General features: G+C 34.2%; 3 protein-coding genes across 5 annotated transcripts; 1 reads left to right on the top strand and 2 right to left on the bottom strand.

The window, feature by feature from the left end:
• Positions 1-9,915: 9,915 nt before the first annotated feature.
• Positions 9,916-16,427, bottom strand: LOC105112227 (sulfate transporter 1.2-like). 3 transcript variants are annotated; one of them, XM_011007848.1, is made up of 15 exons: positions 16,353-16,427; positions 16,134-16,250; positions 14,110-14,452; positions 13,956-14,004; positions 13,649-13,859; positions 13,353-13,527; positions 13,166-13,231; positions 12,958-13,071; positions 12,702-12,818; positions 12,441-12,567; positions 11,775-12,061; positions 11,488-11,678; positions 10,890-10,975; positions 10,711-10,787; positions 9,916-10,472 (listed from the first exon to the last, which is right to left on the bottom strand). In XM_011007848.1, exons 3-15 carry the CDS (start codon positions 14,440-14,442, stop codon positions 10,326-10,328), a joined length of 1,980 nt encoding a protein of 659 aa, XP_011006150.1. In that variant the 5' UTR covers positions 14,443-14,452; positions 16,134-16,250; positions 16,353-16,427; the 3' UTR covers positions 9,916-10,325. The 3 variants fall into 3 exon arrangements, with proteins under 3 accessions (XP_011006150.1, XP_011006149.1, XP_011006147.1); XM_011007847.1 differs by having other exon boundaries at positions 14,110-14,451; positions 16,128-16,250; positions 16,336-16,388; XM_011007845.1 differs by having other exon boundaries at positions 16,336-16,388.
• A 2,821-nt stretch (positions 16,428-19,248) lies between these two features.
• LOC105112226 (zinc finger CCCH domain-containing protein 15 homolog) lies at positions 19,249-20,632 on the top strand. The gene is made up of 2 exons (XM_011007844.1): positions 19,249-19,409; positions 20,249-20,632. The coding sequence occupies exons 1-2, from the start codon at positions 19,320-19,322 to the stop codon at positions 20,381-20,383; spliced, it is 225 nt and encodes a 74-aa protein (XP_011006146.1). The 5' UTR covers positions 19,249-19,319; the 3' UTR covers positions 20,384-20,632.
• A 976-nt stretch (positions 20,633-21,608) lies between these two features.
• On the bottom strand, positions 21,609-23,578 carry LOC105112225 (uncharacterized). The gene is made up of 6 exons (XM_011007843.1): positions 23,219-23,578; positions 22,968-22,995; positions 22,580-22,638; positions 22,338-22,344; positions 22,154-22,215; positions 21,609-21,915 (listed from the first exon to the last, which is right to left on the bottom strand). The coding sequence occupies exons 1-6, from the start codon at positions 23,416-23,418 to the stop codon at positions 21,897-21,899; spliced, it is 375 nt and encodes a 124-aa protein (XP_011006145.1). The 5' UTR covers positions 23,419-23,578; the 3' UTR covers positions 21,609-21,896.
• Between the last annotated feature and the right edge of the window lie 1,265 nt (positions 23,579-24,843).

The following is a 24,843-nucleotide window of genomic DNA, read 5'->3' as shown; positions in this document are numbered from 1 at the left end:
GTAAGACTCCAGCTGGCCTACATATAGGTGGTATGATTAGCTTTTTAATTTCTCATCTATAAAATCCTCTCTTCCTTCCTTTCATTTCCACTCAACCCATACATTCATCAAATATAGAAGTGTGTAGAAATGGCAAGGTCCTCAAGTCATCAAATAAAAAGTATTTGTGTTTTCGGTGGATCTAGTCTTGGGAAAGAAAAAAAGTTTTTAGAATCAGCAAATCATCTTGGTCAGGTGCTAGCTGAGAGAAAGATTCATTTAGTGTATGGGGGAGGCAGTCTTGGGTTAATGGGAGGTGTGTCAATAGCTGCATTTTTAGGAGGTAGTCAAGTTTTGAGGGTCGTCACCGAAGCTTTAGCACAAGGGGACATCATTGGAAAAACAATTGGAGAGGAACTTCAGGTCTCCACAATGTCGGCTCGAATGAATGCAATGTTTAACCATACTGATGCCTTCATTGCTTTACCAGGTGGTCTCGGTACATTGGAAGAGATCTTTCATATTTCCTCTTGGGCTCAACTGCACACCATAAACCTATAGGTTTGTTAAATGTTAATGGTTATTATGATAAATTGTTGTCTTTTCTTGATCATGCTGTGGAATAGGAATTTCTAACATCTTCTACACGACAAATCATAATCTCTGCTGCTATTGTTGAACAATTAATTGACCAACTACAATCCTTCATTCCTGTAATTGATCCTTCTATGAGTCACATAAATTGGTCAACTAAGAAAAGCCGTAAAAAGCTTAGATTGGATTTGAGCCTTCATTTGTGAATCTTTGTGTCTTTTGGTTTTATTATTGTGTTTTGTTATTTTTGTTTCAGTATGTTTCAGGTTTGTCAGTGTTCGTTATTTCAGGTGATATCTTTTATACTCTATCTTTCTACCTTAGAACATTGAGGACAATGTCTCGTTTTGGTTGGGGGGAGAAGGTAGTAGTTGATAAAAAAAAATTTTTTTTTCATTTCATAAAGCATGTGCATAATTGTTGTTACTAGGATGGCAGAGTAAAGGAACTCTTTTGTTAAAGTGACTCTTGAGACGCATCTTAGTAACCATTCTTAACAAGGTCTATTATAATACTTCTTGAAATATTCAAGTTTACAAACTCTCACATTATTATCACTCAATTCTGCTCATATACTGATTTAACATGTATTCTTAAACCTTAATTTACACACACACACTTTAACATATGATTGTGGGTTGCATATTGGATTATTACATTATTTATGTTCTTTTGTTAAAGGTAACAACTAAGGGAAAGGGATTGTATATAATTAAAAAAAAAAGAAAAAAAAAGAAAAGGAAGAAAAAAAATGATAATAATAAAAATGTAGATAAGTTTGGTTTCGTAGCCTCCCTAACCTAAGCAATTAAGCCCGAATGGGTGTTTTAACACCTAATACCCTAAAGTCAACTGACTTGGGAGCTATTGGCCCAACACTTGTTACATGGGTTGAGGAGAAAAGCTTAAGGAAATCAAACATTGCACTATCTACATATCAGTATCTGCGACCCGAGTTACTAAGCTCGTAGGGGTGTTTTAACACCTAATGCCCTAAGACCAACTGGTCTGGGAGTCATTAGCGGAAAGCTCGTTACATGGGTTAAAGATGCATGGTGTTTTTAAATTATATGTATATATATTTTTTAAAAAAAGAAAGAAAAAAAAAGACAAAAATAATAATCTCAATCCAAGGAAGTTAACCTTAAACATTAGAACAAAAATTTTGTTTTCTTCCAAGAAAAGCCCCATAAATATGTGTTGATACATTGAGCACAAAAGAAAGGTTTATGAATATCTTGTTAAGAGGTATTGAGTAGGTATATAAATTTAACGAGAGTTTGTTTATCTGGATAGATTAATGGAAGTTAAATGATGAATACCTTGCTTTGTGGAATTTGCAATTTTTTTTTCTATTTTAACGCTTTGATTACTAGGGACTAGTAATAAGCTGGTTGGGGCATGTGATTAGTACTTAAAAGTGCATTTTTATCATGGTTTTATATCATCATTTTGCACTTGAAGTATCAATAACTCCTTAACTAAAGCATGTTTTATAATAATATATCTAATAATATAAGATACCTTTAATTTGTGGTAAATATTCATTTTAAATGCAGGCCTGTCACATACATGAAAGGATTGATTGATGACTTTAAGAACTTAAATTGCAAGGGCAAAAGGATGACCAAAATTAGAAAAGAGATGTCGGTGCAATTCAAACCAGAATACTGTTCAGTAATTGGGTCATATCTGGAGCTATAGATCTCCGGAGCATTGTTCGGTAATTGGGTCATATCTAGAGCTATATATCTCAGATTTAGGTCTACTTTATATGAATGGAAAGGTAAGACATAGGCCTACAACTTCCATATGGAGCCCAAGATCTGAAAAGGTTATTTTCAAGTCCAAATTGTAGCAACAACAAAGAAGTCTGAATTTGTCCTCCAGCCCGAGCACTGTTCAGTATTTTGGCCATATCTCGAGGTATAGAAGTCCAAATGAGCTGAAGTTTTTACACAAGAAACCTGAGACAATTGCCTAAAACTTTCATGCTTTTGAGTGGATCCAATTTTGACGTTATCAATGACGTTTTGGGCAGACAAGAGAAGATAAGGATTGTCACCAAGTCAAGAGTTGGCTACCCACTCATCAATTAGTCATCAAATCAATAGTTCCCAATTTTGGCCTATAAAAGGAGGCATTTGCTATGTATTTAGGCATCTTAGTTTCCAGATCAAGATCATGCTCTTGCTTTCTCTCTTTGTATTTTTTGTATTTTTTATGCTTTGCTTTCATTAATATCAAGTTTATGCCTTTCATTTCCTTTCCTTTACTTAGTTAACTCTTATCTTATTTATGTTCTTATTTTATTTATTTATTTTTCTTTCTTTGATTATGTCTAGCTAATTTTATTATGTCAAGGTGAAAAGGTTACACTAATGGTGTAAGAATAAGTATAATGTAAACTTAATATGGACTTTAATGTTTGATACTAACATGTTTTGTATTTGTTATCTTGTTCACTCTTTAATACTTTGCTTGTTAAATGACTAATCTTGATTTATGTTATATAACACTTGGTACAACAAATGCTTGGCACTTTCATAGCCCATAATGTATGGTATAACCGACACCTGAGCTATGAAAGGAACTTGATTTGTTGTTAACATAAGTTATAATCATGAATGCTTGACGAGATTTACAAGTATTAGCATTAATTGAATAAGATGACTAATGTAATCATGTTAACAATCTATAATCTGATTGGAACCTCCTTTGTGTGTGGTTTCCAATTGAATAATAAGAGTTTATACTATACTTGTTTGACACACCATTAGTGGAACCTCTAACCTTAACATTTGTTATTATTATTGTTTAATCCTTACATTAATTTTCCATCTCCAAGTTCTCATCATCTTCTTCTTCTTCTCTTTCTTTATTATTATTATTATTATTATTACTACTACTACTACTACTACTACTACTACTACTACAACTACTACTACTACTACTACTACTACTATTATTATTATTATTATTATTATTATTATTATAGTTATTATTGTTATTGTCATTGTTGTTATTATTGTTATTACTATTATTATTATTGTTATTATTATTATTATTGTTGTACTATTGTCATTTATAATTTGTACAATTAACCTCCCTGTGGTTCGACCCCGGTCTTGTCGGGTTATTTATTACTTCGACACTTCTGCACTTGGGAGAAGACATCAATCTTTTAGTCGTGTCAGGGAGTATGGGTTGTGGTTGACCCTTTGAAAACTGTTTAAAGCATAGGCTTGTTCATGGAGACATTCCTTAAAAGAAGGCAAGGTTGGACACTTATTGGTTGAGTGTTCATTTGTTTCACATGTTTGATACACAATGTTTTCAACAAATTTTAATTGACTACTCTTTTTCAATTCTAGTGCCTCGACTTTTCTAGCTAAAGATGCAAACTTGGCTTGAAGGTCATGATCTTCCCTAAGGTTGTACATACCTTCACTAGATGTATGAGGTTGAGTTTTACTCGGTGCCTCATAAGTACCCGCGGTGTCCTAATTTTGAGCATTTTTAGCTAACAAGTCTAAGTACTCCTTTGCTTCATCAGGATCTTTATCTTCAAAAGTTCCATTGCACATCAATTCAACCATTTGCCTATCTCTAGGTGTTAACCCTTCATAGAAATGTCAAACCAATCTCCATGTTTCAAAACCATGATGAGGGCAAGTATTAAGCAAGTCTCGATAGCTATCCCAACATTGGTAAAATGTTTCTCCTGGTTTTTGAGTGAAAGTGGTGATTTGTCTTTTAAAAGAGTTTGTTTTATAAGATTGGAAAAAACTTTAAAAACTGTTGTTACATTTCATCTCAAGCACGAATGGATCCTGGTCTCAAATTTTGTAGCCATGTTTTAGCTTTATCTTTTAATGAAAAAGGAAAAAGCTTTAATCTGATGGTGTTCATGCTACAATTTGAATTATTATATGTGTTACAAACCTCCTCAAATTCCCTTAAATGCAAGTATGGATTTTCCAATTCTAAGTCATGAAAAGAAGGTAAAAGTTGAATAATGCTGGACTGCCTGACTTAAAATTAAAATAAGATGCATCAGGAGGAAAAACTATGCATGATGGTGTACTTGTTGTTGTGGGATTCATGTGGTCTCTAAGTGTTCTAGCACAGTTATTCTCATTATTCTCATTATGAAGTGATTGATTATCTTCTTTGGCCATATTTTTGAAAATGATGAGGATACCATACAAAGTCTACCACTTGATGTACATGACCACACTTTAGAGGATCCACTAATGGTATGTCAAACAAGTATATTATAAACTCTAATTATTCAATTAGAAACCACACACAAAAGAAGTTCCAATCAGATTATAGATTGTTAACATAATTACATTAGTCATCTTATTCGATTAATGCTAATACTTGTAAATCTCGTCAAGCATTCATGATTATAACTTATGTTAACAACAAATCAACTTCCTTTCATAGCTTAGGTGTCGGTTATACCATACAGTATTTCATAGCTCAGGTGTCGGTTATACCATACATTATGGGCTATGAAAGTGTCAAGCATTTGTTGTACCAAGTGTTATACAACATAAATCAAGATTAGTCATTTAGCAAGCAAAGTATTAAAGAGTGAACAAGATAACAAATACAAAACATGTTAATATCAAATATTAAAGTCCATATTAAGTTTACACTATACTTGTTCTTACACCATTAGTGTAACATTTTCACCTTGACATAATAAACTTACCTAGACATAATGAAAGAAAGAAAAATAAATAAATAAAATAAGAACATATATAAGATAAAAGTTAACTAAAGAAAGCAAAATAGATAAACAAAATAAGAACATAAAAGTTAACTAAGTAAATGAAAGGAAATGAAAGGCATAAACTTGATATTAATGAAAGCAAAGCATAAACATTACAAAAAATACAAAGAGAGAAAGCAAGAGCATGATCTTGATCTGGAAACCAAGATACCTAAATGCATGGCAAATGCCTCCTTTTATAAGCCAAAATTGGGAACTATTGATTTGATGACTAATTGATGAGTGGGTAGCCAACTCTTGACTTGGTGACAATCCTTATCATCTCTTGTCTACCCAAAATGTCATTGATAACGTCAAAATTGGATCCACTCGAAAACATCAAAGTTTTAGGCAATTGTCTCAGGTTTCTTGTGTAAACAATTCAGCTCATTTGGACTTCTAGAACTCCAGATATGGGCGAAACACTGAACAGTGCTCGGGCTGGAAGACAGATTCGGGCTTATTTGTTGTTGCTACAATTTGGACTTAAAAATGACCTTTTTAGATCTTGGGCTCCATATGAAAGTTGTTGGCCTATGTCTTACCTTTCCATCCATATAAAGTAGACCAAAATCTAAGATCTACAGTTTCAAATATGACCCAATTATTGAACAGTGTTCCGGTTTGGATTGCACCGACATCTCTTTTCTAAGTTTGGCCATCTCTTTGTCCTTTTAATTTTAGTTCTTAAATTCATCAATCAATCCTTTCATTTATGTGATAGGCTTGCATTTAAAATGAACATTTACCATAAATTAAAGGTATCTTATATTATTAGATATATTACTATAAAACATGCTTTAGTTAAGGAGTTATTGATACTTCAAGTGCAAAATGATGATATAAAACCTTGATAAAAATACACTTTTAAATATCAATCACACCCCCCAACTAGCTTATTACTAGTCCCTAGTAATCAAAGTGTTAAAATAGAAAAATATTTTCTGGTGAATGCGATTATAAAAATTTACCGTGTTAGATGTGCAAGATTGAGGTTAGTAATGAATCATGGAATTCCTAAAGATATTTTCTGGTTGATTAAAGCAAAGGTTCGATTATCAAGTGAGTCCTCTAATTCCTTCATTTCACACATGCCTCGAACAGGTAAAAGCATTTTTGCCAAGAAAAGTCGTGCAAAACAACTGAAAGTCTATCATCAATATGTCAGATGAACTTGTAATGCACAATGTCGTTCTTTAGAAATGGTATCTATAAACCTTGAAGATAAAATACAATTCATTAAGGATGGCCTGAGTAAAGAGTTTTTAGATAATCTTCTATTAACTCTTGAGACGCAACCTAGTGTAGATGTGCATCGTGCAATTCCTAATTTATAGTCCCATTTTCATAAAGAACATGATCGACTTAGTTTTGGGAATCTGACTAAAAAAAATCATGCTTACCAGTTTTTAAGAAAACTGGATGGGAAGCCTATCCTTGACCCATAGAGGACGTTTAAGTTGTTGTTGGATGTAAAACTAAAGGAAGATATGAGCCACAATTATAACTACCTGTATATAAACAAAAATAAATAAATAAATAAATAGAGAGAGAGAGAGAGAGTGAGACTCCAGCTGGCCTACATATAGGTGGTATGATTGCCTTTTTAATTTATCATCTATAAAATCCTCTCTTCCTTCTTTTCATTTCTACTCAACCCATACATTCAACAAATATAGAAGTGTGTAGAAATGGCAAGTTCCTCAAGTCATCATATAAAAAATATTGGTCAGGTGCTAGCTGAGAGAAAACTTTATTTAGTGTATGGGGGAGGCAGTCTTAGGTTAATGAGAGGTGTGTTAATAGCTGTACTTTTATGAGGTAGTCAAGTTTTGGGAGTCGTCCCCAAACTTTTAGCACAAGGGGACATCATTGAAAAAATAATTGGAGATGAACTACAGGTCTCCACAATGTCTGCTTGAATGAATGCAATGTTTAACCATACTAATGCCTTCATTGCCTTACCAGGTGGTCTAGGCACATTGGAAGAGATCTTTCTTATTTTCTTTTGGGCCCAACTGCATATTCATTATAAACCCATAGGTCTGTTAAATGTTAATGATTATTATTATAAGTTGTTTTCTTTTCTTGATCATGTTGTGGAACAGGAATTTCTAACATCTTCTGCATGACAAATCATAATCTCTACTACTGCTGCTAAACAATTGATTGACCAACTACAATCTTTTATTCCTATAATTGATTCCTTCATGAGTCGCATAAATTGGTCATATAAGAAAAGCCATAAAAAGCTTAGATTAGATTTGAGTCTTCATTTGTGAATCTTTGTGTCTTTTACTTTTATTATTGTGTTTTGTTGTTTCTTATATTTGTTTAAGTGTGTTTCAGGTTTGTTAGTGTTTGATATTTCAGGTGATGTCTTCTGTACTCTATCTTTCTATCTTAGGACATTGAGAACAATGTCTCATTTTTGTTGGGGGGAGAGGGTAGTAGTTGACAAAAAAAAATTAACTAACTATGTTTTTCATTTCATAAAGCATATGCAAAATTATTGTTACTAGGATGATAGAATAAATGAGCTCTTTTGTTAAAGTGACTCTTGAGATGCATCTTAGTAATTATTCTTAACAAGGTCTATTATAATACTTCTTGAAATATTCATGTTTAAAAACTCTTGCATTATTATCATTTAATTCTGCTTATATACTCATTTAACATATATTCTTAAACCTTTATGTTCACATACACACTTTAGTATATGATTGTGGGTTGCACATTGGATTATTATATTATTTATGTTCTTTTGTTAAAGGTAACAACTAAGGGAAAGGGATAGTATATAATTTGTAAAAAAAAATAAACAAAAAAAAGAGCAAAAAAAATAACGATAATAAATATGTAGATAAGTTTGGTTTCGTAGCCTCCCTAACCTAAGCAATTAAGCCCGAATGAGTGTTTTAAAACCTAATACTCTAGAGTTAACTGACTTGGGAGCTATTGGTTCAACGCTTATTACATGGGTTGAGGAGAAAAGCTTAAGGGAATTAAACATTGCACTATCTACGTATCAATATCTGCAACCCGAGTTACTAAACTCGTAGGGGTGTCTTAACACCTAATGCCCTAAAACCAACTGGTTTGGGAGTCATTAGCGGAAAGCTCATTACATGGGTTAAAGATGCATTGTGTTTTAAGTTACATCTATATATATTTAAAGAAAACAAAACAAAAAAAATCCCAACTCAAGAAAGTTAACCTTAAACATTAGAATAAGAATTTTGTTTTCTTCCAAGTAAAGACCCAAAACTATGTGTTGATATATTAAGCACAAAAAAAAGATTTATCAATATCTTGTTTAAGAGGTATTGAGCATATATATAAATTTAATGAGAGTTTATTTATCTAGATAGATTAATAGAAGTTGAATGATGAATACCTAACTTTGTAGAATTTACAAATTGTTTTTCTATTTTAACACTTTGATTACTAGGGACTAGTAATAAGCTGATTGGGGAGGTGTGATTAGTACTTAAAAATGTATTTTTATCAAGATTTTATATCATTATTTTGCACTTAAAGTATCAATAACTCCTTAACTAAAACATATTTTATAATAACATATCTAATAATATAAGATACTTTTAATTTGTAGTAAATGTTCATTTTAAATGTAAGTCTATCACATAAATGAAAGGATTAATTGATGAATTTAAGAACTGAAATTGAAAAGACAAAGAGATGATCAAACTTAGAAAATAGATGCCGGTGCAGTCCAAACCGGAACACTGTTTGGTAATTGAGTCATATTTGAAACTGTAGATCTCGGATTTAGATCTATTTTTATATAGATGGAAAAGTAAGACAGAGACCTAACACTTTCATAGGAAGCCCAAGATTTAAAAAGGTCATTTTCAAGTTCAAATTATAGCAATAACAAAAAAGTTTGAATCTATCATTTAGCCCGAGCACTGTTCAGTGTTTGGCCAATACCTGGAGTTTTAGAAATCCAAATGACCTCAATTTTTTACCCTAGAAAGCCACCAAATAAGATTTAAAAAATTAAGTAAAATAATCAAAGTGTTGCTCAAAAGTAAATTTAAAAAATCTAAAGAACTATTATTGTATCAAATGAAAAGTAGGATTAAAGTTTTGTACATCAAATTGAAAACTTTCAATTAATTTTTTTTTATTTTTCACTTTGATCCTCTAAATTTAAATCTTATTATTTTTCAATAAATGAAAAACCTCTAAATTTAAATCTTATTATTTTTCAATAAATGAAAAACAACCTGCTATTAATTTAGCCATACAAAAATTCAATTGCAAAGAAAATGAAAAAAAATCACAATTAAATCCATGTTGATTTGTAATTGCATGAACAGCATCTTTCTCTTTTAGTATTTTCTATAAAAATCCACCAATTCTATGCGTACTTTCTTTCTTCTGTTGCTGGTGGCAATTATATACCTCCCTCGGCTTGACCAACTTAATCGCAACAATGAGCATGCCCATTTTTATTTTATTTTTTTATTTCCTCTTTGTTTTATGCTTTTGTTGGCTTGAGCATCACAACACAGAAGCTTTAACAGGGAGTCATGTCTATATACTTTTTTCCACCATGTAACGGAGATGATAGAGGGGCGCAAGGAAATGAAGAGCAAAATTAAAGAGATTTATAGGATAGAGATACATGAAAAGTGGGGGGGAAATGGAAAGAAAAGAAAAGAGAGAGAGAACAGATCCTTATCATGCTCTCCCCACGTTTTCTTCTCCTTTTTGCCTTCCCTCCTTGAACCTTATCCCTTATTGGGAGAGCATATCATAATGCGCCTTTCCTGCTTTATGGTGATTGGGGGAGAAGGTACGTAGCAGTCACTGACGACAACCCACTAGACAAACCACCCTTATAATGGCCCACAACATGAGCTCCCTCCCCCCTCCCCCCTCCCATTCTAATGCCACACCGTAGGCAGTGAAATCTCATTTTCTCAGACAGAAAAACCTCATCTCAAACTTGTTCCACCATTAATTTTGGAGAACATGCTGCCACAGCATTAGCAACCGTAAGGAAGATCTTGTCCTCTCCAATAAGCTGTGCAAAATCAGAGGCGTGGAGCTTATCAATCACGACTGGGCCAGGATTTGCTAGGATAAGCTGTGCAAGAACACAAGGAGCTTCTGGTAAGGCACTTTTCCTAATATCAGAGGGCGTGCGCGCATATATACATATATATATATAGATATATATATATACACACACACACATTATCCTAAATGGTATGTGTTTGTGTTTTGCTTGAGATTTATATGATGCTGTAATGTAGCAGCTGTAAGTAAGTTAGGGTTAGATTTCATAGCATTCTAGGTGGCAGTATTGATGCACAGGAGTTTACCTGAATCTCTCTTTTCTGGAGACTTCTGTATAACTCTTCCAAGGCATGGATGCCACTGGTGTCGATGTCGGTAACGGCTGCACCAAAAGCAAAAGGATCATAAACGAGTTTTGAAACAGCATGTTAGTAAGTTAGTTTGTAGAGAACAATGAAGATCCAGTAGAGAGTAGCCTGATTACGTGACATCTCCACTATCAAGAACTGGATTTTTGGTTGGCCGGATTTGTTTACCAACTCTTCCTCATCTATCAACCATCTCAATATCCTGCAAGAATTTTTATTTTTTTTTAGCCTCGCCAAAAGCTACTAGAAACATCAACATTTTGCGAAACTCTAAATAATAAAATCACATGCATTTATTTCTTAAGCTCCTTTTACATATCGGTTCTTGTGAACACTGCAATCATAGGGCTTCAAACACAAATTTAACAAGTTTAAAGCTTCAAAACCTCCCGCAAGCAAAGAAAACAGTGGGACCAGACTGTAACGTTACTGACTTTATTCATCATAATTACTCAACGAGAAAATAAACATTGCCCTATGGTTCCAACTGTATTCATATAGCCTTTCCAATCAAAACAAGTCTTCCGCCTGCTACAGCTGTGTTCTTTCATTAGTTAAAGCCAAAACCTCAAAGCGAAAGGTCCTTTATTAGAAGCATGAGATAGGAAAAAAGAACCGCCTATAGTTGAAGTTGTAGATTGTCTTTCTCCACCAAAACAATATAGAATATCACATGAATTGCATAGCTGAAAGGCCAAAAAACAATGGCTTTACCTTTCTTTAATGTAATTGGAGTTAGAAAAGTAGATTGCAGAATCAACTCTCACAATCAAAACACCAGGAACCTTAGTTGCTTCAGGATATTGAAGAATGTTTCTGTATACAGCTGTTCTAGGTAGATTTCCCAGGATTGCAGTTCGGGGCCTGGTAACTTGTAAGAGAAGTTTGAAAAAGGATATCGACACCTTCCATGACACAATTAAAACACGATTTAATCAATCCTGATAATCACATGTAGTGACGTAGGGGATCTAACCAGTACTAGGAGTCATGATTCTTACCGCAATCAAGAGGCCAATCTCAACAGAGACAAAAACAACACCAAAGAATGCTCCCATGCAAGCAACAAAATCAAATTTATCAATCTTCCATATCAAATATGCTGCATCAAAATCAACTAGGCCGATCACAGCTGATATAATGATGGCTGAGAGTACAGCATTTGGGGTGTACTTGAAAAGAGGTGTGATAAATTGCAAGGTCAAAAATACAACAATCGACATAACAATGTTGGAGACAGCAGTTTGGCAGCCAGACATGAAATTCACAGCTGATCGAGAAAATGAACCTTCAAGCAAGAAAAAAAAATAATAATCAAATGACTATTAAGAATTTCAATAATCACATGAACCTCCCCGTGTTAGCCCCAAGGAGTTTCCATGACAAAACTCAGCCCATAGGGAAGATAAAAACCATCCAGTAGTGAACATTTGCTTGGATGCCATTCTATGCATCTATTCTCAGTCTTCAAAGACTGCAAGTAGCTGTATGATTGGAAAGTTTAGTTTACTTTTTCATTAAGTGAATGGATTTATGGCTTCTCGGAAAGTTGAAATTCCTACAGTTGATTTTTGCCACATGATTAAGCATCCACAACAGGTGACTCACTTTGTTATCATTATTAAAATGTAAGATACTACTAATATTCATACGTGCATCTGTCTAACCTGTTGCCACATAGCAAGAAGTCATTGAACCAACAATATTCATAGTTCCTAGTGCTACCATTTCTTTGTTTCCATCCAGCTGATAGTCCTTCATGGCGGCAAATGTTCTTCCAATTGCTATGGCTTCCTGAAAATCCCGTTCCAAGATAAAATTAAGGAATAAGAATTCTGTTAGTTGATTGGTGACCAAATAAAACGTCCCTAAAATATTCATATGAGTTTAAGAGGACAAATAGACAATGGTTTGCAAAGTTGTCTCACCGTCAAAGCAATCATCGCAGCCACAATACCAATCCTAACACCTTTTAGCAAATTGTCACCGCTGAAATATATTTGATTCACAGAGGATGGATTTATTCCTTTCTCTATGTGTTTCACCTTCAGAAATCAGAACCATTAATATTAATTCCATAGCTATTGCAGCTATCACTACATGTTCCAACCATAATTCGATTCATTTCTTGTAATAATAGAAGCAATCACAATATATATAAAGAAAAGAATAAGAAATGCTTACAATTTCAACTCCGTCCTTATCTACACGGGTTATAAACACAAAAAAAGTTGACAGAATAACAGATATCAATGGGCCAATTGCTGGCACCCAGAATAATTTCTTGTTCTTCTTTCCCTGTTGCTCAAATAACGGTGAGATTTAGAGAAACTTTGCAAGAAGGTAATACATTACATAAGCATTAGCAAAATTAGATTTTGATGGGACTTACAATGTACTTGGCAAAAAGGAGGAAAGATAAAAGGCTCACACCCATAACAATAGTTTGCCAGTTCCACTGCAAAATATTTGTTGTACACAAATCAGTGACCAAAGATATGACAGTTTGTTTATCACATTTTAATGGTATGAATAAGCCAAAGCTACAAGTCAAAGAGAGCGAGGCAGAGAGAACTTACTCCATGATGAGCTGAGGCAAATACTGAGTGCATTACAGAAACAATATCAGTTTTCTTAGTAAATTTTTTTATTCCAAGAAAACCCTTAAGCTGTTGGAGGGCAATTGTGATGGCAGCTCCACCCATGAAACCAACAATAGCAGCATGGGATAGAAAGTCGATTAGGAACCCCAACCTGATAAATTGGCCCAAACCGGTATGATGTTAACAGAAAGAAGTGATTGATAGAGAAAATCTGAAATATGAACATGATGACTATGAAATTGCTGCATGTTTAATTTCCTTTTCACATTTACCTCAAAAACCCAAGGGTTACTTGGGTGATTCCAGCAAAAAATGTAGCTGTAAATGCCAGCCGCCGATATTCTGCTGCATTGGCTACAGGATCAGCAATTTCACTCTGAAGCAGAGTCCCCAGCAAGAGAGACACCACCGCCACTGGTCCTATTGCGATGTCTCTTGAACTACCCATGAAGGCGTATATCAAAGGTGGAACAAAGCTGGAGTCTGAAAAATATTTCAAACAGAAACAACAGAAATCACTCCATCAAATTCAAGAACAAGCCAAAGGCAGCAAGATGTGCATGAATAAGGAAAACTTACACAATCCGTACTGAGGATCCAAATTTGCAAGCTTTGCATACCCAATATCCTATTTATTTATTTTTTTCCCAAAATGTAAACTATTAGAAACAGTGCAAAGTCGTGAATACATAATATTTCTGTTTCTTATGCATCTTGTAAGCAGATAATCTACCTGGGGAATGCAAAGACTAGCAATTGTCAGCCCAGCAATGAGGTCACCTCTAAATTTTGCAAAACTGTAACTTCTTCCCCATTCAAGAATAGGGAAGATAGCTTGGAGACCTAGGATGAACTTTTTAGACCTTGGTTGGTCCTTGAAGGAACGTAGAGGATCATCTGCAAAGAATGTCTCTTTCACAGTGGCTTTGAACTCCTTGAAGAGGTTTTGCTTAGGGGGGAGTCCAACCTTGTGAACATAAGGCGCGTCTTGAGGATGACGGTGAGAGGATGACAGGCTTCTTATATCCATATCGTATTCTTCAGTTGAATGAACAGCGGAAGACATAGACAGTTACCTGTAATGCAGGACAGTTTATAAGATAATCATCATCATAAAGAAGGCGATGCTGATCTTAACTTTGCAGAAAGAATATGAAGCAAATGCTTGAACTACTGAATCAAGCCAAGGTAAATGTTGCTTTTCAGTCTTTCCATTGATGTAATATTCTATTAACATGTACAATAAGCCCATGCAAGTACAAACTCTGAAATCTACGAACAGAACATCATGCATTTTCAGTACAGTCTTCCAAAGAAAAGCTTAGCACAAACCAATAAATTGAAACTTTAGTCAGTGGACAATAAGTTGAAGCTAACCACGACAACGGAAGCCAGTAGGGAGAGAGAAAGCTAGGACATCCAGCGCAGGGGAATGCTAAGCCTTACTGAACATGAATGTTAGCGTAAAAGCACCTGCTTATATAAGTTTTAGGATCACTAGCCAAACTTCCTAATTAAGAGAGAGAGACAGGGAATTATTATTTATTAGCAATAAGGAATAAATCTGGATCTCATGCATGTCACATACATGATACTCAGCAAAGTGGACAGTAATTTTTTATTTATGACCGAACTAGACATGGATTATTCAACACTTAGTGATATAAGCTCTTCAACGCCTCCATAATTGTGGTGCTTTCGAAGTAAAACTACGCAATTTGAAAAGGTTTTGACTTACTGTGTATTTGGTAATGCTTTGTTTGGATTAAAAAACCATTAATTCGATGCTTTTTAATTATTGTTTTTTATGTTCTGATGCAGACATATTAAAATTATTCAAAAAAAACTAAAAAGCATCCAATTAATCATTTTACAAATCAAATACACTTAAAAAACAAGAGTCTAAACGCATTGCCAAAAACTGTCTTAGGAGCATGGCTGGCAGCAGCTAAGAAACTAATAGCATATAGATAGAGCTTTAATGTCTTGTTGCTGAAGAATATGGTATCAGAAAAGTGGAAGTGCTAAAAACGCAACTCCTCTCCAACCACAACCAGTCATTATTAACTAGAAAAATAGAACATTTTCTTTTAAAGCTTTGAACTTTCATTTCTGACCGAGTTATTGATTCCCATTGCTCTTATAGACCAGAAAAACAACAAATAAAATTATCTACAGCCATGGTCCCAACGTCTTTCATGATTATTTTGTGGAAGAAAGGGCATTTAATGAAAACGTCCAGCATTCAAGGTTAAAAGCTAAGGCCCCTCCCCAACCAAGAAAAATAAAATAAAAATAAAACAGAGCTATATTTAATGAAGAAGTACTATATACGTGATCATAAAGCTCAATATTTATCAATTTTTGGGCTTTCTGAAAACCCTAAAAGCAAACTTGACTGTATCTACCAAAGCACGTCAAAAGCGTTGATTTAATTAGCTAACTAATCTTGATCCAATACCCAAATGATAGCACATCACTATACTCATCCTACATTGTTAAATAGAATTGTCACAGCAAGCAAACATGATAAGAATCTAAAACTTTCAGACTTTCACTGTTTTTTTTCAATGTTTAGGCACAAAAACAATACCATGCTATACTATATATGAGGATGAGAAGCAAAACCCAGAATTCAGAAGGTCCTTTTATCTTTTCTTTGATTTGAAACAGGAGAGCATCTTTCAAAATGCATGTCTTTTTAGAAGGAGGGGCTCAGGAAAAAAGTCATCGTATCTCACCACCTCATTCACTTACCTTGTAATGAAAACCGTTGATAGTGGAGCAATAAGATTAACCTCTCACACTCGAAAAGATCTTCTATCCCCTGTCAAAAAAAGAAGACGCCCCACCCGAGCTAGCCCTCACCATTTTCTGCAAATAAAAATCAAAAAGAAGAAAAGGCCAATGTAATTCTATACAAGAAGAAAATTTTACAAGTATATAAAGTAAGGAATACCTATAAACAGTAAGCACCTTCCCATAACGTGCGCCAAACTTGGTGGTCTTTATAATTAAATAAGGAGTTAAAACCTAATGTGTCTGTAACCTAAAAAGCAAGACAAACCCAAAAACCGTCCAGGTGCAATGAATGTTCTTATGTCCAACTTAGTATTTACTTATTCTTCTGCTGAAATGAAGGTGAACCAAAAGTAATGTTAGGCAAAGAGATTTAAAAGAAAAGTCCGTTATATATATATATATATATATATATATATTAAAAGGAAAGTCCGTTTTATATAGACACACACACCCTCTCTGTTGGGCTACCGATAAAATCTAATACAAGATTATGGCTTCTCAGGCCATCAAAACTGATATAATCTACAAAATAAATTAAAAAAACTTTGTGTTAAGATTTTGATATTTTGTTAAAAAAGAAACAGATAAACTCTGGAATTTATAGTCAAAGACAGGTGTTAGTAATTGCACTCTGAACGATACATATTCATTCACGAAGTTTGTTTTGCTTGTGGCTCTTGTTTCATGGTTGAAATGTGGACTACATTCATTTACAGAACCACCACCGGAACACATGCGTGGGAAAAGTCTAAGAGGTTTTGCTCCGTCGACAGAACCACGATACGATGCTCCAACTATAGTCTACGGTTCTGATTTCTCGTCAACGCTCACTGGAATAAGTTTTTTTTCTCCATCTCAAGAGGGTAGGCTCCACGTGAGAGTGACGTCATTGCAAAACGTCAGTGTCGTATCGGATTAGGATGCGTTAGGGACAGGTTCTCTCTTGTTGTAGTTTCAATCTTGGCTTGCTGTTAAACAGGTTCTCTGTCAGGCTGCTCCTTACAACTCTTAACTCACAAATCCGTTTTGTCTGCCCCCTCTTGAAGGATACCATAATTAATATCACGATGGAATGAATATCGTAACGTAGCAGGTCGTTTTTTAACGTTACATATAAAATAAAAATAACTCATTATTTTAAATATATAAATCGCTAAAAAGTTATGTGTGTTTTAATTGTTGAAAAATAAAGTTGATTTAATAATCACACTCAAATCAACATAAATTATCAAATTAAAAATACATATCAATTCAAATGTGTCCAGGAATAACTAGAATCAAGTCTAGAGATTGTTGGAGGTATAGGAACAGGGACGGCGTGTGTTAAACTGGAAACAGGGTGGATCGGGTGACTCTCATCGTCACCTACAGTAGTTCAAAATTACATAAAAAATGGTTTATTTATTATTCTTATAAATGAATATGTTTCTCTTTTCTTCTTTGTGAGTCGCTGGTGCTGCTGCCATAGTGAGAGGGTGGAGAAGATGATGAGCGAGGGTTATTTAGCTAAGGAGTTTGTTGTTTTTACTTTGTGGAGGAGCTAGCGGATCTGTTAAGTTGGAGAGAGGCTGGCATTGTGGTCGCTGATCTGAGGACTCCTGGTGGCTAATCGAAGAGGTTGGACTCTGATGAGATATGCTAGTATTTTGGCGAGAGGAAAGGACAACAGTTCAGTTTTTAGGTATGTTTGTGGGGAGGAGATTGGACTCTCGGCTGAGGTGGTCGTTCTTTGGTTTTGGTGGGGGAGTAGCGATTTTGTGTGGTGGAGAAAAGGGAATCGACATTAGGTTGATGATGGTGGCCGAATGGCGGGGTTGAAGGAGAGCAGGTGGGAACGTTGATGGTGGATGCCTAGATGGTCAGTGTTGCTATGTGGGTGATGGTCACAATAGAGATAGAGGAGGATTTCTTTGGTGTTGGTAGCTAGGTTTTGGTCTAAAAGAAATGGTAGAGGCGAGGAGATGGTGCTCCTGCTACAAGAGCCCGTGCTACCGCAGCTAGTGGGTGATCTATTGTGGTAGGGAAAATTGGTGGAGACGGGGTAGTGCACCTTGGTTGGTGGCTAGAGGTGGTGTTTCGTACGGCTAATGACTGGTCTTCTTTTATTAATGGGTCTAGGATCTTTCTTTTGTTTTTTTGGGTATTGTATGGGTGCATGTGAGCTGATAGGTGAGAGAATATTTTGGTATATGAGTGATATTTGTTCGAACTAATACTCCCTTAAAATCCCTCCTCCCTCGTCGAAATTTTCTGCTTTTGTTTTAGAACAACCGTATATTTATAGACGAAATATTTTTTTTCTTTTAATTGCTTAGTCCGAAGCAACTAAGAAAAAACCTTGGTCATTTATTTTTTTTATATTTTTGGTTTTTATATTCAAATATTTTTTTAATATTTTAATATTTTTAAAAACAATATTAATATTAACTCAATAAAATTAATTAGTAATTTTAAAATATATATGTTAAAAACCGAATACGTTGAAAGTACATTTTTTATTTTTTAAAAAATTCATTGAAAATTTCAAAATGATGCAAATGCATCCAAATATGTTTTTAGATTTTTATTTATTTTTTGAATTTTTTTAAAAAAATTAGGGTAATAAAACAGGCTATATCAAAATATTAATTGCTAAAATACTAGGGGGTCAAATGATAGAGAAACCTTAACTTCAAGGATTAAATTGAAGTTTTTTTGTGATAAATAGTAATAAGGTATTATTTTTTGTGTTAAAGTTGAGTCTTCTATTTTTTATTATTATTTTTAATCACAATTATATATAGTTTGATTTTGTCAAATTGATGTTCAATAAATCTTGAAATAATGTTTAAAATTATGTACATGTGAAAATGAAAAAAAATATCTTAAAAACAACAATTTAATCTCAACATTTTTCGATCCTCTTAAAACCTAGCCCTTTGGTTCATTTGATATTGTTTTTCAATTTGATTTATTTTTTGAAAGCTGAAAAGGGCAGTGAGAAAGATGGTGTGTGTGTGTGACAAAAGGGAAGAAAAGAGAAGCGAAACGACATATCGCTTGACGGGAAAAAATAAGTAAATAAATAGATTGTCGTCTCCGTCGAAAGAAGAGGGAACAAGGTTAAGATTGAAAGCAAGGAGAAGAAAAAAATAAAAGAAAATGGGAGGCGCAGAAGAGAAGCAAGCAAACGAGATGCCAAGGTCTCAACCAATAACACAGGCCCAGTTCCTCCTCTGGAAACGCCAAAAGGTACTTTCTTCTTCGCCCTTTACTTTTCTAGGGTTTCGTTCCTTATCAAACCAATTGTCCTGGAATTCGTAACTGATAATTGAGCTATATTGAAGATTGTAAATATGTTAATATATACCAAAACTTTCATCTTGAATCGTTGAGTTTGGTGTGTGTATCATGTCAATGCAGTGCAACACTAGAAATATTGAACGGTTTGGCCTTTGTCTTGGGCATTAGAATAGGGAATCTCTGTTAGCTTTTTGTGTATGAATTCACTTAAAGGCTATTTGCGAAATAAATGCAGTGTTACTGAGTGGTAACGCACTTCTTTATTTGGTTCCCAATTTCATTTATCATCCAAGTATCTGTAATTTGTTGAGGGTTTAATATAATTGGCCATACATGGGAGTTCCTGATCCTTTCTATCCTATCGGCCATATATTGATTTGGTGGGTCAAAGTTATCATCAAGAAGGAATAAAGAACTGGGAAAGGGATTTTGTGGTAATGCATTTAACTGTTAGCAGCAAGATTTGGTACCCATGTTGTGTGTTTTCTTTTTGATAGTTGTTGCCGCAATGAATCTGTTACAAATCAGACACCATCACGAAAGTAAAAATTTTAGTCTGCAGGTTGTTACTAGTGAAGGTAACTGAGAGCCTTCTCAAGGCATTATAATAAGTTGCTGTTAAGTAGAGGGTATTTGCATAATCGCATCTCCTTGAACTGTTACCAAGTTGATAACAAGTTCAGAGACATGATGAGGGCTCTACTAATGTTAAACTACTTTATTTATTTTTTCCTTTTATAATTATGACAAGAAATATCAGTCTTTTTTCTTTTGGTTTTTTTTATCAGGAAGCAGATTCCTTAGCTAGAAAAGCTGAAGCTGCTAGGAAACGTGAAGAAGATATAGCTGCAGGAACAGTACAAATGAATGGCCGGGAACTCTTCTTGCACGAACCTTGGGTGTTTGATAACAATCAGTATTGAGGTTTGGTTTTTGTTCAAGAACACATAAACATATACAGACTCATTCATGTAATGCCTGAGAGAAAAGATTCATATAATGCTCTATTTCCTGTTGACTTTGCTTTAAAAAAACCTTATGGTGTATTGAGAATGCCCAATGATTTTGATTTTTCTTTTAATATCTGCTAATAGCTGGTATTATGATCTGGTAGTTGTGGTGTAAAGGAAGAACAATGGGATGAATATATGACTAGAGTTATGTTTTGCTCTGCTCCTAGAACGCAATGAATGATATGAGGAAGTGATCACCTATTTTGCAAATTCAGCAACATATTTTGCTGGCATTCAGTTTATATATTAATAGAGTAATAGTGTAAAAGATGTGTAAACATTGTATTTTACATGTACTTTACACCAGCACTTTACTATACCTTTGTTGTCAATAGGGTTTGTCAACACACTTTGGCGCTACATAACTTGGCGCATGGTTAAGGAGTCGACTTACCTTACCTTTATTTTTGTTCCCTGAGTGTTTTTTTCTTTTCTTTTCTTTTCTTTTGATAGTTGTTGCATGCAAGGTGGCTAATGTTTCTCATTCATCTAGCTGAGGCGAGCTTAACAGTTGCATCATTTGTTATACAATAACTTTGGGGACAGTTTGCAAATATCGCAAAGCACTCCTTTTAGGGCACCTAGTCTCCCACCACTAATTACTATGCCTACTTTCTGCTCAGCCTCTCGGACCCCTCACAAAATTTGAGCCTGGTTTCTCTCCCTCATCAACAATGCAGAGATCCTTTACCATGCTGCCTCAATACTAATTCATTCACCCATCTGTACTCTTATTGCCCGTGTACTGCTGGAAGATAAAATCTTGGACCTTGCATTTGCATTTGGGTGCTATTGCTCGTTAAACTTCTTGTGAAGGAGGCAGCTAGCGCTGGCCCGGATGGGTGTTTTCCTGCTTGAGTTATTCACACGATTTTCCTGGCCTAGCTACTCATACGCACACTCATATGATTAGGTGTTGGTAGAATAGGAGTAGAAGCAGGAAAGTTGTTTGTAGCGATTTATACACACAGATGATACGTGGTAGTATATATAAATATTATTATACCAACGTTCATGTAAGTGGAAAATTGTTAACAGAATCATTTGTTTCATGGAACGGCTGTGGCATTTTAGAGCAAGATATCATTGAAAGCTGCACTTTTATCGAACCACATCCTATAGTTCATACATGGCACAGAACTGGATCTGGCACACGCCAGAGTAAGAGCACCGAAAAGAGAGTTCTACTGAAAATTGCACTTAAACTTTATTTAAGAAGCCAGATTTCACCAGAAACATGGCATACATTGTCCGAAGACGAAGCACTGACTCAAACTGCAACGACTTAATTAAGACACTAAAAAGACGCATAAAACTAACATAGATTAGCAAGCTTAATTTCCAGCTAAAACACCAGACAATATGACTCGGATTTGACAGGATCCCTCCTCCTCCTCCATGCCATATCGCCTCCAACTTCCCCTTACCCAGATCGTTTTCGCCTGCAAATTAAGAAAAACCTTTCAGTGAGAACTGGTTAGGAAGGTCATAACCGGCATTTAGCCCCCTCTTTCCTCTGTTTTTTTTTAAACCTTTTTTCATGTCTCATTTAAAGTTTTTGTGGAAATTGATGAAAAAATAACTCATCCAAAAAATACGTTAACATGAGCCCACTGAGAGGGAGAAACTAAACATGCAATGCGAGTTAATGAAGGTTCATAGAGCAGGAAGGATATCTACCAGAGTTCCTCTTTGACAGAATCCAGATCACGCCTTAACTCCTCTAGATCTCTATGGATGTGCTGCAAACATAAAAGAGTTGCGTGTTTCAACATACAGTGGAGAAGAGGAGAGGATCTACTAAAAACATTGAATTTGTCTTCACTAATATTAATAGAATTTTGTAAATTGATATCAGGCATACCTCAAACCTGTGGGTGTAATATTTAATCCCAATTTAATAAAGAATCCAGTACATGCAGAAGAAGCAAAATGTATAATTAGAAATGGTCATTATACGTGGTAATGAAATATGGAATCGTGTGTGTGCGCGCGTGTCTATGTCTATATATATATATCGCGCGCGCGCGTGTCTATGTCTATATATATATATAGACACACACACAGAGAGAGCACTACGGATCGAGAGTTAAATAGAGAAATAACCAGTCAATGAGGAATTGCAGCTCCCCGCCAGCATATCGTTGAATGAGTCGGTTCCTTTCCTGTTTATAAGCATGGAAATGTTAGAAATAATCAGGGGAGAAGGTAGAAAGGAACTCTGACTCGTATTAACTTATTCTCACAGGAGAAAAGGTCCCATGAACTTGTGGACTTGGAATATTAGAGTACTTTCAACATATATATTTGTACTAATGTAGAGATTAATTAAGAGATTTAAAGGATAACTTCAACATTGATATATTGCCTGCATATACACATGTAAAACAATTGAATGCATTCTTTGAATGTAGACTTAATTAATAATCCAAAAGAAACCATTAAGAAAATGAAGAACATCCATGCAATAGAGACGAAGAGAGCTGTACATAACCTCTTGCAATTCTTCTCTATTATCTTCGCTGCATGGCATTAGATTCAAAGGGTTAGTGAATAAATAAAGGCTGATTATTGATCAAAATGCACGTGTGTGTGAATATGGCAACAATTAATTCCTTCACAATTGAAAAGAGGTTTTTACTTGGTCGCATAGCGAACCAAACCATTCCCAGACCTGAGATTTACACATAAATAATTAAGAAAAAGCACCTTAGCTAGCATTTCATTTACTCATGGAGCTCGTACCTGCTGCTGTCTTCAAATGCAGGTAAGGCGAGAACAGGAGGAAGCATAGGGCATCTCCAACACTTATTGTTGTCACATTCGCTGTGTGCTTGAAGCTGTCGCTGATGTCCCTCCTTTTGCTGCTGCTCTTGCTCCTGTTGTTGAGTTCTTGAAGCTCCCGTGTTTCTCTTATCATTAACGTTGAACCTAAATCTAGCCATTTTTGGACAAAAGAAGGGAGTAAAGGTAAAGGGACAGGCTCATTTGATGAGGACCAATTGCTTTGTGGGGTGCATTTATAGGAATAAAGACAGGCTAGGTACTTGACAGGTGTTTTGACAGCTTCAAATATCGTACTTATCCACCTCTTCTTCTTCTTCTTCCCGTTTAATGGTGTAGTTTCGGAAACCATTAGAGATTTAAAGCTGTAAACCTCTTGGCAAACTAGCTAGGGTATCTGGGATGTGCTCTGGAGTTCTTAAAAATGTAAATTAATAAAGAACGGTGCCCAACTTTTGATATAATTAATATATTTTCTGGAGAAATTCAACTTTTAAATCATTTTAATTCCACATATAAATTCATATTCATACGATTAGAGAGACTGTACTCAATAAAAGAAATGAAATCATGTATATATACGTGCGTCTGTGATTTTGGAAAATACGAAATTTGAATTAATAATAAGTAAATAAGTAATTCTCCTAAAAAACAAAAAGGTTAATAAGTAAGTTTGAACTTTACGGATTAGGTTTTCAGTGGAACTCTCCACCTTCTCCTTTTTTTTTTTTAATTGTGTGGAAAATACGAAATTTGAACTAAGCGGCTAAAGCAAAAACAACTGTCTTGTTTTCCCCCCTGTTTTAACAGACGCTCGTTGAACGTTCTTGGGGCATTAAAATGCAAATATCCATTTGGTAAAGGTTATTTTATTGTTATAATTTTTTCTTTAATGGTTATTTTATCGTTATGATTTTTATTGAATAACAATCATTTTATCAATATAAAATGATCATATAACATGAGGAATAATACTATAATTTTTAATAAAATGTTATTTTATTGTTATAGTTTTTAACAAATGATAATTATTTTTTCATTATAATAACACATGCAATAATACTATAATTTTTAATGAAAAGTTATTTTGTTGTTATAGTTTTTAATGAACAAATTAAATGATTATTTTGTTATTATAAAATGATCATACAACACGTGAAATAATACTATGATTTATAATGAAAAATCATTTTGTTGTTATAGTTTTAAATGAACAATGATCATTTTATCGTTACAAAATAGTTATACCACATGTACAATAATATTATGATTTTTAATGAAAGATCATTTTGTTGTTATAGTTTTTAATAAACAACGATCATTTTATCATTATAATATAATCATATAGCACGTGCATTAATACTATGATTTTTATTGAAAGGTCATTTTATCATTATAGTTTTTAATGAACAACGATCATTTTTTTTATATAAAATGATCTACAACATGTGCAATAATACTATGGCTTTTAATGAAAGGTTATTTTGTCATTATAATTTTTAACGAACAACGATCAATTTGTTATTATGTATGATCATATAATATGTGTAATAATACTATGATTTTTAGTGAAAGATCATTTTGTT

Source organism: Populus euphratica, unplaced genomic scaffold, assembly GCF_000495115.2.
Source record: "Populus euphratica unplaced genomic scaffold, PopEup_1.0 scaffold326.1, whole genome shotgun sequence".
Taxonomy (NCBI): domain Eukaryota; kingdom Viridiplantae; phylum Streptophyta; class Magnoliopsida; order Malpighiales; family Salicaceae; genus Populus; species Populus euphratica.
This window is presented reverse-complemented; position numbering and strand designations above follow the sequence as displayed.

Bases quoted from the DNA above. Each gene is read 5' to 3' on its own strand.
- LOC105112226 (XM_011007844.1), top strand. From the start codon at position 19,320: ATGGGAGGCGCAGAAGAGAAGCAAGCAAACGAGATGCCAAGGTCTCAA. The intron at 19,410-20,248 runs GTACTTTCTTCT...TTTTTTTATCAG, and splicing joins TCCTCTGGAAACGCCAAAAG to GAAGCAGATTCCTTAGCTAG.
- LOC105112225 (XM_011007843.1), bottom strand. From the start codon at position 23,418: ATGGCTAGATTTAGGTTCAACGTTAATGATAAGAGAAACACGGGAGCT. The intron at 22,996-23,218 runs GTACGAGCTCCA...AATGCCATGCAG, and splicing joins GCATTTGAAGACAGCAGCAG to CGAAGATAATAGAGAAGAAT. The intron at 22,639-22,967 runs GTTATGTACAGC...GCTTATAAACAG, and splicing joins ATAGAGAAGAATTGCAAGAG to GAAAGGAACCGACTCATTCA.
- LOC105112227 (XM_011007848.1), bottom strand. From the start codon at position 14,442: ATGTCTTCCGCTGTTCATTCAACTGAAGAATACGATATGGATATAAGA. The intron at 13,232-13,352 runs GTAAGTTCTCTC...AATATTTTGCAG, and splicing joins TTGCCTCAGCTCATCATGGA to TGGAACTGGCAAACTATTGT. The intron at 12,062-12,440 runs GTTAGACAGATG...TCTTGCTTGAAG, and splicing joins TTCTTGCTATGTGGCAACAG to GTTCATTTTCTCGATCAGCT.